The following is a 13,868-nucleotide window of genomic DNA, read 5'->3' as shown; positions in this document are numbered from 1 at the left end:
ATACAGCGCTGCAGGACGAGTATGGAGATCCTGAACAAAGGGAACAAACCGAACTGCAACACAACTATGTTTCCCTTTGTTAAAAAAGCAAGTTAGGTCTTGCTTGTAAACATTAGAAAACAAATAAATAGGGGCTATTGCTAAGGTCAACGTGACAACACTGCCCAGAACAGAAAGCAGCCCATGAACAGAAAGAAACGAGCAGCAGAAGCAGAAATCCTGCCTGCCCTCAGATGTAGGACATACTGGGAAGAAGATAAATCAACAGCTACATTTATCACGATGTGATTCTGCCAGACAGATGACCCAAACTAAGAGCTCAGCAGCACTGGAAGGGAAGGGCCCATTCCCCTTCCTACCACCAGACACTTACCTTGCCCTGGCTCTAGCACTTGCCAACCACTCTGTGAGCTGCTGGTTCAATACAGCAGAACACAGACCAGACAGAAGACAAAAAAAAAAGCCACAAACAGAAAAAAAACCCCATGAATATTTTATGCTGGGCTAGTAAAATGAACTGGCTCACAGCAGGGAAGGCTGATGAGCACCACAGCCACTAGAAGGGGCAGGGAAGGGTAGGAACAAGGAGGGGAGGGCCATTGCCCTCTTTCTGCAGCAGCTTCTCAGCAACTTGTGGAAATGCGGATTCAGTTAGTGCTGACACCTAATGTCATTACATGTAAACATAAAGCACCTCGCCAGTTCATATCACCCAGGCAGGAGCTTCTATTGCCATGGAGAGCTGGCAATACTCTTAGCCCCCGAGGGGATTAGGGACTTTTTACACTCAGTGCAGATTCCTGAAGAGAGCACCAAGTTCCTTGCAACTTACTCACTGTTCCTTGCAGTTACTCAGTGTTTTGAACTGCCTGTTTCTGAATGCAGCACACTTAGCAAACTTACAATATTTGAGTTCAGAGCAGGTTTAGGTTCCACAGGGATAATCATGAGGCTGTGACATGAAGAAGGATCAAATTCAAAGTTATCATTCTCAAAGTCAGGATATTTGATGAGAAGACAAGTAGCAATTGGACCTCTACCTTCAGCTTAGCATTGTTCTCTGGCCTGCCCAAAGCCTTAAAAAATTAGCCTGAATATGGAGAAAAGGCAGGTGAGAAGTCATTAGCGTATCTTGGTGGACTGTGAAAATATATTTCCAGCCTCAACACTGGACTAGACCCAGGGCATGGCACAAAACAGGTAAGCTGAAAGGAGACTGTTTTCAGAAGCAGCAATACCAAGTAGTAAATCACATTCGACATTTAATGATCCTTGTCATTGACTGAAACGAAATGTGTTAATGACAGACAGTTGCTTAGATAGATTACAGAAGGAAACCAACACCAGGAGAAACACACCTCTTCCTGATAGCTTGTCCTGTAGGCCATCTCCAAATCCTGATCCAAGAAGTTCAGGCTCAGCTTGTTAATGGGTGGTTTAAAGAAGTAGTCCTTCATGAGGCTAAAGAGAAAAGACAACATCACCATCAGTTTATTCAGCTGTAACTCTTTTAGAGCCCCCTGTTCTATGGTTTCTGCTTCCAGGGATGCTGGCGCTTGGCTTCAAAGTTCCTGTCGCTTTTCTTCACTCGCTCAGTAAAAGGAAATACTTTACTAAAAAATGAGAGAGCAAACTTCTATATTTTCAGGAAGAGACTAACAAGTCTCTTATAACTTAACAGTTATAACCACAGATGACTACAGATAACTGTAAGTGAAGCCAGCAAATGGTAAAGGTTAATTTCTGCTAGAGAGGCACAACCTTAGGAGACGTGTGGCTGCAGGATATTTGCGTCCTAGGGTGGAATTCTATCGTTCAAAGCAGCCAAGGATGACAAAGGTGACAAATTGTTAGGAAAACAAAAAACAAACAAAACAGAAAAAACAACAAACTTGTCCATTTTAGAAAAAGCACTTGTTATTTCAAAGACACTAAAATAACTCAGTAACTGAATTGGGAACGTTCCGTTAATGATCCGGGCCACAAAGAAACAGAACTGAGGAGATGGATAGCTTACATTTACCTCTGAAACAGAAGATTTGAAATCACTGGAATTATCAACACTGACAAATAATGAAATTAGCTCACTAGGACTAGTGCACCAGAAGGCAGTATCTACCAGAGGCTGCTTATGCACTCCTTCACCGTATCTGCCAGCGCCAGGTGCAGGAATAAAACAAACCAACCAACCAACCCAAACATAAAAAGAGGCCTCAATCATTAAAAAGTTGTTTCTACTCCTCACCCTCTGGAGCAAAAATACAACATTTTTTTGCATTTTACATTAGTTGTAAGAGGTTTATGAAAGAAGTTTTCTAACAACATCCATGGCACTTGATCTTCAAACCTTGTCTTTCTCTAGTAGGTGTCAGAGAGCTGAAAGGATTTGATGGTCACAGCGTAAGGTCACACCTGCTTACACCATTTATTGCTGGTTTAGCCCGTCATCCTCATCTGAGACACTGGAACACGCACTCTCACTGTGAACCTCCTTTCATTTTCCAGCAACCCACTGTTTTAAAAATTGCTGTAGGATCTGAAATGGGGCTGCTTCTTTCCAAGTGCTATTCCCATCTTGAAAATTACAGCACCAGAGCAACAGTTAGAGTGGGCTATTTTCAAGTTGATAACTCTAAGCAAAAATCAGAGAAATGCACAGGAGATCAAATTCTAAGCAGATGGGGAAGCTGAAGGATCCTACAGAACTGTGCCTGAATTCTTTTATTCAGGGGTTTGTTTTTGTTTTTTCTGTTTATGTTTCATGAACACTTAAGGAGGTTTTTGGAACTACAAGCTCCCCAGTACAAGATGACGTGTGGGAAGTATTTTTTTCTTGAGATGCAAGACCAACCAAACACATTGACAGACTGAAGCTTGAGAAGACAAAAGATTTCAACCATGAATATGGCAGATAGTTTATAAACTTTAAACATTCTGGCCTTGGTCAATATATCAAAAACATCAGGTTCTCTCATGCACTCTTCCATCTCTCCCATCTCTTAGAGGTTTCTAAGAACATCTTATAAATATTGCAAGGGTTGTTTGTTTCTTTTTTTGGGGGGGAAGTTGTGTGTGTGTGTGTGTTGGTTTTGTTTGCTTGCTTTTCTTTGTTTTAATATTGTTGAATTAACTTTCTTCCTCCAGGGAAGCTCAACAGAGTACAGTGATGCTGTGCTGGAGCTGCAATGGTCTCAGGATGTAGGAAGAACAATCTGATTTGCCAGCATAGCATGAAACAGAAGGTGTAAGATGGTGACACCAGGGCTAAGGCAGCATTTCTGATGCCAGCAGCCATACTGCGCCAGCCCAGCCCCATGTGAATTGTCATCTGTCCCAAAGAGGAAGACCCCAGTTTATTTGACTAAACGCAGTCAAGTACATAATCTGCTTCCCAGGAGGGGCTGTGCCTCTCCAGCACAACCAATTTCTGTTTGCCCTGAACTGAGCAAGACTGGGAAGTGGGTGATTAACAATCTGTTTGTTTCTCTCAAGTATTTAAAGAGGCAGGTGAACCGGGGTGGGAGATGAAGTGCTGCACAGAACGTAGCTGCTGGGGGAGCTTCATCTTGCCCTGGGACTGATCTGCAAGTCTAAAGAGATCATTTTTAACTACTGTCCTGATTAGCACATAAGTACTTGTTTCTTGTACTTCAAAAGGTTTATAACCTAAGGAATATGTAATTTTTCTTGGAAACAAAAATCTAAATAGTGAGAACCCTTTGAGGCTATCCCCAGTGAAAATAATTTTAAACCTTTTGTACTCTTACACTATAGTTTTCTTTTAAAATACACAGCAATAAGCAAATGAACAAAGCACGGTATTTTTATAGTGGTTGTAGTAAGGTCAGACTCAAAGCTCAAACTATACGCTGTTTGCCAAATATTTATAATCAAGTTGTAAGAAGATGCAAACTGATGACTTCTGTGAAAAGGATTCTTATGTAATGCAATAATACAAACATGCCACACCAGCACTGGCTTTATTGTTGTTATTTTTAAAGACAACCGGAACCGTACTGAGACATCACCTGCAAGGTGAAATCTTGGCACACAAAGAAATGAATGGCCACTCATGAAACTCAGTCACCTGAGCTCTAGAAAGGTGCTGGGAAATGAAAAACATCACCAGCGTCCAGCATTTCTGCCTAGTTAACCCCAACCAGCTCCCTAATGCCACGTACGGGCTCCTGAGCCCTCCCTCACACGCGTTTAACTCTTCCCAGCTGTACAGGGAGCCTGTGTGATTAATTTATGCACCTTATCGCCACCTCTGGGTTAGGTACCTTCTGTTAACACAATTTGATATCGGAACACCAGCATCGTGCGGCACAGGGGAATCACTGCCCAGCATGAGGAAGCTCACGCTTTGCTGCTGCTGGGTTTGCAGTAACATAAAACCAGAACTGGAGTTTTGCAGTTTTATGATTAAGAATGGGGGTTTCATGTCAGATGAATGACGGGAAGTTTGGGCTTCACCCCTTCCCTGAAAAAACCTCAAATTTCCCATTCAAACATCCTCACACATACTAGATTTGTTGAGATTAACAATATATTATGTTTCCCAGTAGGAGATCCAGAATGGTTTAAAAATGACTTATTACATATAACTTCACATTGAGAAATGTTAAAAAAGATTAATGTAAAATAGTAGGCTTAAACCATTTTGCATAGACCTAATTAATCAGAAGATTATTTTTGGAAAGTTATGTTTACATGAACTGAACTCTGCAGAGAAGTTTCCTTGGCAACAAGAAATGGCCCACTTAATATGGTAATGATGATATTTAATTGAGACCAAAAAAAAGTCAGGCTTTAGCTGGTGTCAAATCATGGTCCTGCTTTTTCCTTTGGTCTGAATCAGAAAGAATTATCCATGTTGTAAGTGGAGGAGGAAAGCTCCAGGAACACGAGAGCTTGAGTTCGGTATCTTCAGCAGATTAACAACATAAATCAAGCTACTTCTGCAACTGGAAATTTGCAGAAAGTTGGAAAATCCAACTGGTTCTTGCTGATTTTTGCCGACATTTGGACCTTCTCAATCCGTCTCTCCTCCAATATTTGAAAATATCAGCTAAACCCCTATTATCAGCCACTAAGGACAGACCACATATAGAGGGAAAAAAAAAAAAGAAAGCTAAAATTTCAGTTGGCTACAGGAGAACGGTGATCTAAAAAAATCTAGATGAGACACAAGAGAGGGACTGGTGTCCCCCCTTCTCACTGCTCCAGTTTCAGTTCAGATGACACCGTCCCTGTTCCAAGCAGCCTGGAGTTTATACGAGCATGCACTTTCAAGGATATTTAGATAAAATACCCCTAATCTGAGTGGAAGGAGTGAAACAAAAATAAGAAAATCCATAAATAATAGCAAACTCAAGTTATCGGTTTAGCTGATCCAGTCAAGCCACTGCCATAAGGGAGATGTGGTGCTGTGTTTACAAAAAAATCACACACTGCTGAATTTTGAAGAATGTATTTTTGTCTGCCCAAAATAAGCTGGTGCGTTTTGTTTGTTTGTTTTGTTTGTATTTAAACAGAGAGAGAAGCTAACTTTACAAAATGCTGTTGATTGGCAGTAGGTCCATGAGAATTCACTCCTATTCATTCTGCTTCCAAGGCCAGTAGGATTTCTAGGTAGGTAGTTAGTCATACAATGTTATTAGATGTTGTTCTTTTGCTATACAAAAATGTGAGGTTTGTGGTTCAGATTTTACGTTACAGTTCTAATTGCAAAGGAAGGTACACGCTATGTGTCTTAAGAGGACTTTTGAATGTACAGATAAGAGTTCAACTTCATGACAAGTCATTTACAGACTATTTTTTCTTTTCGAAGACGACTGAAGAATGACTGCACCAAGGAAACAATGAAAAACCTGGCTTTACGTACTCCTGAGCAGAATGTTTCTGATATGAAGTTCCTGCTGTAGTTTAAGCAGAATATAGACTAAGATTAGAAAACATATGACCTGTTATACGTTAGCAATAAATACTGACATTAGACAAAAAGCACACAAAGATTAAAGATGAGACCCCTGTTATCACCTTCTCACCTTTATACAATTTTACCTTGCACAGCTCAATTTTCCTTACCTGTCTTCTTTAATCACATCCACAAAGTGAGCATCTGTCTTTTCTCTGATGTTTTTGAACCTCAAGGGAAGAAGAGCTGATTGATCCAAGCTCACTCCACCCCATCTTCCTTTCTCTTGCAACATTTCATAGAGTGAGGTTTGACTATTGCTGAGCTTTTCTTCTTGTGGAGGACTCAAAAGTCCATTCTGAGTCTTAGGGCTGTGTCCTCCTGGGGCCTGGATGACAGAAAGTAAAACATACATGGAGAACAGTAGTGGTTGAGAAAGCAGATCGAAGAGATTTCATGGAGCAAAAGGTGAAAGAAGTTCTTCCCTCAACATGCTGAGCTTTTACCTGCCCATGTTAAAGACTGAACTCCACCTGCCCTGAAATCATTCACGTCTGCTGCAAGTACACACCTGTTTAGGTGTCGTCTTTTTGCTTTTTCTATACCAAGTTTCCAAAGAGCACAAAACAAAGTACATTTTTACCCATGCAACGAAGACCTACCACAAGCACAAATTTCATTCATTCATCTTAAGCTAAATTTCATTCATTCATCTAAAAAGCTTTTTAAATACCTACTTAAGCTGTGCTATCTATCCACAGGTCACAGACAATCTGCTCTGGCAGCCCCTGCTGATGCATCCCCTGACCGCCACAGCCCTGCTGCTTCTAGACAGAGCCGCCTCCTCTCTCCTACCTGCGGGAACAGCCCTTCTGTGCATCCCATCATCCCACCAAAAAATTACCCTGCAAATGAAGCTACATTTTCTTCACTATTATATACTTATTTCTGCCTTTCTTTGCCTTTGTATTAGTTAAAACTGCATTTTTAAATTCTGACACCAGCTTGCAACGCAGCTTAGGTACACAGTATTATCAATTCTGCTTTCGGTCTTTTGAGAACACGGATTATTTTAACCAAAATTACACTATTTTCATGGAACCTGAAGTTCCTTCTTTTACATTTTGTTTGATCTAGACCAATATGCACTGAAGCAACTAAAAAAAAATGTTAGACAACTAAGTATGGTTAGAATGAAAATGAACTGCAGTTAGTCAGGCTCATTTCTGAATGCAAACATACATCAAACTTAGCATATATGAATGTTCATCTCCCCCCTCCATGTCTTATCATTTATCACGTATCATTTATCCTTGTCCTGAAACCCACTCATGACAGAAGTTTCTTCATTCCTGCCTGTACAGCAGTGACAAGCTCCTCCAGAAGACTATTCTTGGATGCCACCACAGTGACCATAAATAAATACCACAAATATCATCACCACCCCAACTGCGCACTGAAATATGTTACTTAGATCATAAAATCAACTTTGTTAAAGTTAAGAAATATCTGGTTTCTGGCTGCCCATGCAAAATTAATTCAATCTCCTTGTGTATGTATCCTGTAAAGCAAATGAGGCAGATGAGCAGAGGCAGGTTTAATGAAAGGTGCAAACGCGATCAAGGCTGATACGAGACTGACGGAGCAGCAAGAGAATGTCACCTTGTGCAGGGAGGAGACAGAAAGAGTTCAGGCTTGGCTCCCTATCAGTGCCAAGACCTCAACAGCTAAAAAGTCATAACAAGGTGTGTTGGAAGTGTTCCCTGGAGCTCCAGGAAAAGCAGGAGGGAGGTGGCCTGTGCTTCCCCTTCCTCCCGTCGCAAAGGGATGCAGGATCCCCCCTGCGGGCTGCCCCATGGAGGTGTGAGCCCCTAGAGCCACATGCTGGGAGCCAGGAGGTGAGAGGATTCCCAGTCCAGTCCAGTCCCTTCCACCACTCACAACAGCTGTTTTGGCAGCTTGCAGGTGTTCACAGCACAGTGACAGCAGCTGACGAAGTAGAATAGGAAATTCAGTAGTTACCTTGGTGTGCTGCCAATGTTTTGCTAAATAACATAATCAACAGAAGACAAAGGTGATTACAGCAACACATATCTTGGCAAAATCCAAACAAAACCCCTTGGACCGCAAAGGCACTTGTTTATGGCAGAAGGGCAGAAGAACTCACACAGGCTCAAGACCTCACTTAAAACGTCACCAGTTTCTTTCTAAGGGAAAACATCAGCAGCTTCAGAGCAAGCCCTGCTGCAAGTGTCCCGGGCTATCCAGCCCGCCCAGAGGGAACACGGCTACGGAGCACAGCTGCACTGCAGTGCCAGGGGATCCTCTCTGCTTCGGGGATGAGGAGAACCAACAGAGGCAAACCAAAGAGAGCTGTCCAGTAAGCTGCTAGAAGTGAAGGATCTTCATTGTGCGGTGTGGTTTGGTTTTGTTTATTTTATTTTTTAATTTATGTTAAAGGTTATATTTGCTCAGAGCACTTCCCAGAACAACTTCAGGCCTAAAAAAAAAGGGGGGGGGCATAATTATCACCTTTTTTTTTTTTTCATTTTCTGGTAAAGAATATTTGTCCTTTTCCACACCCTTGCAGCAGATGTCGTTACTTGAAAAGCAGTAAGTGAGAGAACACAGTTTTGCTATTAATATGAGCAGCTCAAATAAAAGACAGGGACTCCTCTGTACTGTTTGCTTTCCCTGTCTGTTCTTCAAGTTCATCTGAAAAATGCAGCAAAAAACTCTGCTCTTTCAGAGAAGGTCAGCATGGACTTCGCTTGGCCTTTTCTCTTTAGCTCTTTGGCAAAGGCTCAAATCCCTAAGAAAATTCTTCTCTTCAGTCAGCTCAAGGTTTTCCTGTGCTGTCTCCATTCTGTTAATCTTAACAGGAGGGGATTAGAGTATGAAACTGCCTGTGTGTAAGGATAAAATCCCTATTTATTAAATGTTGTTAGGTCCAATGTTACTGTGGTTCCTGACAGCAACAGACTGTACAGGGGTTTTTTGAGTGCTCCGAGGCTTGATGCACCATGTGACAGTTCATCAAACGACAGGGAGGCGCCAGAGGCTGTTGGGACACACGGAGGTCCAAGGACACAGTTCACATCATGAACGTTCCCTAAGGAGAGGGGACGTGAGCGCTGTTGGGCCAGGCACAGCAACGTGGCACGGGAAGGGAACAGAGACAGGTAAAGGGAGCTTACAGCTCTCCTTCCCAAGAAACACGAGACTGCAAAGAAGATGGGGAAAACAAATGCCACCGCAACTTTGTGCATCTGTTTCTTAAGCTTTCGGTCAAACGGGCACCCCAGATGTACTGGTAGCCACTTAACTGGCCCAATTTTTGACATAGTGATAACTGAACCAAATCAAAGCAGGACATGGGATTTGGTCTCTACCAGCATGTTTCTTCCCGTGCAGTTATGGACATTTTATTCACTATGTACAGGCATCTTCTAAGGACAACTTGCTGATTAACACACATGAAGCTAACATGGAGTAGGAAAAACTTAAAAGATAACTCTGATGAAGACAACATATGACACGAGACAGTCAATACCTAAGGCAAATCTCTGCAGTTGGTTCCTGGAGATCCCTGGCCTGTGGGCAGAGGCAGCTTGGCGAAGAAGCATCACACACATACCATCTTGACAGCCTGGGCAGATCTCCCACAATGTTTTCTGTCTTAAAGATCTCATGCTGTTCTGAGCCCAGCACCTGCTGGCCACTCTGCTCTATCTCTCCCAAAGAGCTGAAGGGATTATTATTTTATTTCCCTCAGGCTGTTTCCAAGGAACCCAGCACAGAACATGGTCTGCTGTGTTACCTACCATTTCAGTCCAGTATAGTAAGGCAGTTCCTGCTTCTGAGCTTACAACTTAAGCATAGGAGACAACAGGTCAAATACAGGTTGAGGGCAGAGGGACACAGATTAATGTAGTAGCTCATCAGCAGAATAAGTGCTGGCAAGTTTCTCCATTAGTTCTATATGCAAGAAGAGTTGTAAAGACAGATGTGAAGAAAAAACCAAGATAGCTATCTCTGAACATGTTTCAAAAATTATTGTCCCCAAGAAGGCAAACCATTAAAGTTATTTGAAAATAAAACAATCGGGTGACGAGCACTGGTATCCAGTCTGCATTTAGGCAGGAGCTTAGTATTCAGGAAGGAGCGAGAGACGACAGGCAGAGCAAAAAAGCTACGAAGGCCATGAACAAAACGACAAATAGGCAACGTCTGGTATTGCAGAGGAAGTACACGGCTTCACTGAGAATATCTAAGCAACAGGCAAGGAAAGCAATCCTGGCAGCAGCATGCTGAATAATTAAGATGCTGTATTTGTCGGTAGAAAAAAGGATGTGAACTGACTTAAGATGCCTGAATTTCAGCTGTGTTCGTGAACAGAAATGATTCTGTTGTAGCTCAGAGCTATGATGCAGAAGACATTGGCAAGACATCGGTGTAACTTGTGGCAAGGTGACACACAGACACTGGCCGAAGGGATGGAGAGCGTGGTACTGGTGTTTGTGCCTCTTGCTTTGGGTAGCCTCAACATAATTTAAAGAGTCCTAAGTTTAGTTCCTCCTCAGTATCAAAGTGGGCCCATAAAATTACTAGTAATTTTGAAAATTGGGGTGGGGCTCAACTAAATTTCAGAACACAACTGCTCAAAATCAAAACTGTTTCTGCTGCTTAAGATCTGGAATAAAGGAATAGCAACAGAAAAATGAGAAAGCTAACTGAAGCAGAGAAGTAAGGGAAAAGAAGGGATAATACGATAAATACTTAAATTACCTTTGTACTGTTTTTATGCTCATCCTGACAACCATTTTGGATAGCTCCTTCGTCTATGCTGACATCGCAGTGGGGAACAAGGGTGGTACTACATGAAGGGCAAGGCTGCAATGAGACAAAAAATTTTAGCCAGGAACATTCTGGTGTCTTCGTAGTATTATGCAATTTATAATTCAGTCCACTTGTATACTTGCGGCATGGTTAGAAGATAAACAATGCTACAGAATGGGAAGCAGGGAGCAAAATTTGACTGGAACAGGACACACCATTTAAAAAATAAATCACGGATTTTCTGTTTACTGAAGCTAAATCTAATCCAGGAAAGCTTTACTGGTGTAAGATCATGGATATACTGTAATCACTGCATACTAGCAAAGGGTCTGCCCAAGAATGGAACACTCTTTAGTGAGAGAAGTGTCGTTTTCTTGTTTAAAAACTGCCTGCAAAAGGGTCTGAATGGTATTATGAGTGAAGACATAGCACAAAATGCAGCACAATTCAAAAAAGCATGAAACATCACAATGCATTATGAACGGTACAGGGAAATGGAAAGCAACAAATCTGAAACTAATAAAGGGAAATACTTTTTCATAGAGTGCTTTGAGACAGTAGAGAGTAGCTCAAGCTATTGTACATTATTGAAACCAAACATCCAGCAAATGCCACCAGAAACAAGGAAAGCAAACCCACCAGGACTTGTAATAGCTGCAGGTTACATGTTTGGGAAGTGACCTAAAATGTCACACTTCAGGTTTTAAAACGACCTAACCCCTTGGAGTTAAAATGTCACCTTCTTAAGGGGAATTAATCCCTTATCTGTATCTTGCAAGTTCTTCATACTTTTCTCCAGGCCTGGAAACATACGGGCAGGACTCTGTCCCCGCTCCCTTTGGGCAGCCGGCTCAGTGCTGCCAGGCTCGCAGCAGCCTGCTGCTGGGCACAGGGGCTCCAGGCACGGGACCCGCACACTAAATCCAGCACACTATGTACTCAACGGTGGTAGCTGGTCCACTAAGTATCTTGACAAATTTTCCAACAAGTATCTTAAGTCTTTTGTCCCAAACTCAACACCTCACAACCGTTTTATCTGTTTAGTTTGGACTCAGGAGGGACTTGTTCAAACCTCCGTAATCTATCATTCTGGTCCAAAAACACAGCTACTTTTGCCTTCAGGTTGACTCTTTATTGCAGAGACCAGCATGTAAGTCTTTTCAGAACTAGGCCCTTTTCTGTCTCTGCCGTCACATCTGAAATTGAATCACGTGCGCGTTTAATTTTCAGGTTGTTCTGGCGCGGCGTTTCTCCAGCCCGCTCTTCCTGCGGCTGCCAACACCCTCAGCACCCAACGACGCCTCTCAAAGGCTTTCACAAGGACGCTGAGTCTTCTGAGCGGCCAGCAAACCATCACATCGGCTGCTCCACAGGAGCACAGTCCAAGCTGGGGCACTGAAACTACTGTGAGTTTCCTAATCTGGCATCAGATAAGCAAGTTACATCCAGTTCTGAACCCATACAGTCTGAACAAATACAAGCACACTTGGAGAAATTATGAAGTTGGTTCTCAAATGGTTCTGTTTAAAAATAATCTAGAACTAAATATAATGAATGCCTTGGCCACTTTGGGGAAGGCAGTATCAGGCTGCTTTAAAAATGAATGTGACAATGGGCTAATAAGCCTTCTGTGCTCCTAGACTGTTAGTTAGTAGATTTATCCATGGCAAAAGTCAGTTCATGGTAATCAAAACCAAATACCTCTAACAAAAAATAAAGAAAATGCTCCCTGTTTTATCTTGCTAATAAATCAGCATGATCACCTCAAACACTTGACTCCTGGGGTTAAACAAGAACACAAAAATCTCAGAAAATAAGCCTGAGCTTCAGAGAAGAGGTGGAAATCTGTCTTGATGTAGCCTGTGTGTTCGAGTCACTATAATTAACTTCATTGTCTGTTGCAGACATTCACACAAGCTCAGTGCATATGGGACCTCATCATGACGAGTAATACCTTAATGCACTTCTGAAAAACACCAAGACAAGAAAAAGTACTTTCTGTTTTCATAACAAGAAATGATTAACAGCATGATTTTAACAACAGCTTATGATTCACTGTCAAGTAAGGGATTTTATAAAATACAATCAGGAAAATAAACTGAGAGCAAAACCGCGTAAGCAGGTTACAATGTTTTCATCGAAAAAATCAGCTGCTACGATAGATTTACTTATACATTTTAGTTTCTGTCTTCATAATTTTACTCATGTACATGCATTTTACCAACATTCATACTGCAACAAGGCTTGAAATTAAATGAACAACAGATATGCTGGAGGAGAGGAGGAAATGTAATTCCTTTCATGGATCAATAACTGCTGCATTCACCTTCCTGACTTTTCTTAACTAGAACTGCTACAACATCTGTTCAAGCCCAAAATGCGAAAGTCATCCTTTACACCCAATACGGCCGCTTATTCCCTTTAAAACAAAAATATTTCAACTTGCCTTTAATTTTGCCCCTCCTACTTAGTCTCTCTTGCAGAGCTGGAGTCATCTCCTCCTACACTGACACTGTTTACAGCTTTGTATTTAAAACAGTTGGCATGTAAGTCATTATTCTTTTGCAAATTATTATCTCCAGACTCTACCAGCAAGCTGTAGGCTTAAAAAAAATATTAAATAAAAATCATCCCTCCCCGCCCCCCCAACAAATCTGTAAAAAAAGAAAAACACTCCTTTTCAAAAATCATGCTTGAGCTGTGATTAAATTGCACAGTTATTATTTATGGGGATTTATATATATATAGATATAGTTGTTTTGGGTTTTTTTAACACTGCAAGGCCTATTCTAGCATGGCTGGCAAATTAAACAGTCCTTGCAAGCTTGACCCAGCCTTCTCGGTCCGCAGCCACTCCCACCATACGCAGCAGAGAGAAGGCTGGTGCACACGAGCACTTGAAAGCGTTGCTGCGGGGGCTGGAATACCTGCCCCAAGCCATGTTGTGAGAAGCAAGTACACTTTGCGCTCCTGTACTGCAGCTACAGTGACAGAACACGTTTTTACGTAAGTGCTCAGCATTGCCGCGATTGCTTCCTCACTATGCTATCCGCATTCTGACACGGTTTGTGACATGTATTGTATGGACGCGCATCAGGCAGCGGGGGAA

At 42.0% G+C, this 13,868-nt stretch overlaps 1 protein-coding gene across 2 annotated transcripts in view; it reads right to left on the bottom strand.

Moving 5' to 3' along the window:
- The window catches only part of ADCY9 (adenylate cyclase 9), a 92,608-nt gene that overhangs the window by 30,811 nt on the left and 47,929 nt on the right, over positions 1–13,868 (bottom strand). The window contains exons 3-5 of one of the 2 annotated variants that reach the window (XM_082064662.1): positions 10,709–10,813; positions 6,091–6,308; positions 1,359–1,461 (exon numbers count right to left, since the gene is read on the bottom strand). In XM_082064662.1, coding sequence (XP_081920788.1) covers positions 1,359–1,461; positions 6,091–6,308; positions 10,709–10,813 — 426 coding nt within the window. The remainder of the gene's footprint in view (positions 1–1,358; positions 1,462–6,090; positions 6,309–10,708; positions 10,814–13,868) is intronic. The other variant, XM_082064663.1, reaches the window with a different exon arrangement.

The sequence above is a fragment of the Streptopelia decaocto genome (genome assembly GCF_964273445.1).
Source record: "Streptopelia decaocto genome assembly, chromosome: 13".
NCBI classification, from domain to species: Eukaryota; Metazoa; Chordata; class Aves; order Columbiformes; family Columbidae; genus Streptopelia; species Streptopelia decaocto.
The sequence above is the reverse complement of the archived record's forward strand: the minus strand, read 5'-3'. Positions and strand labels throughout refer to the sequence as shown.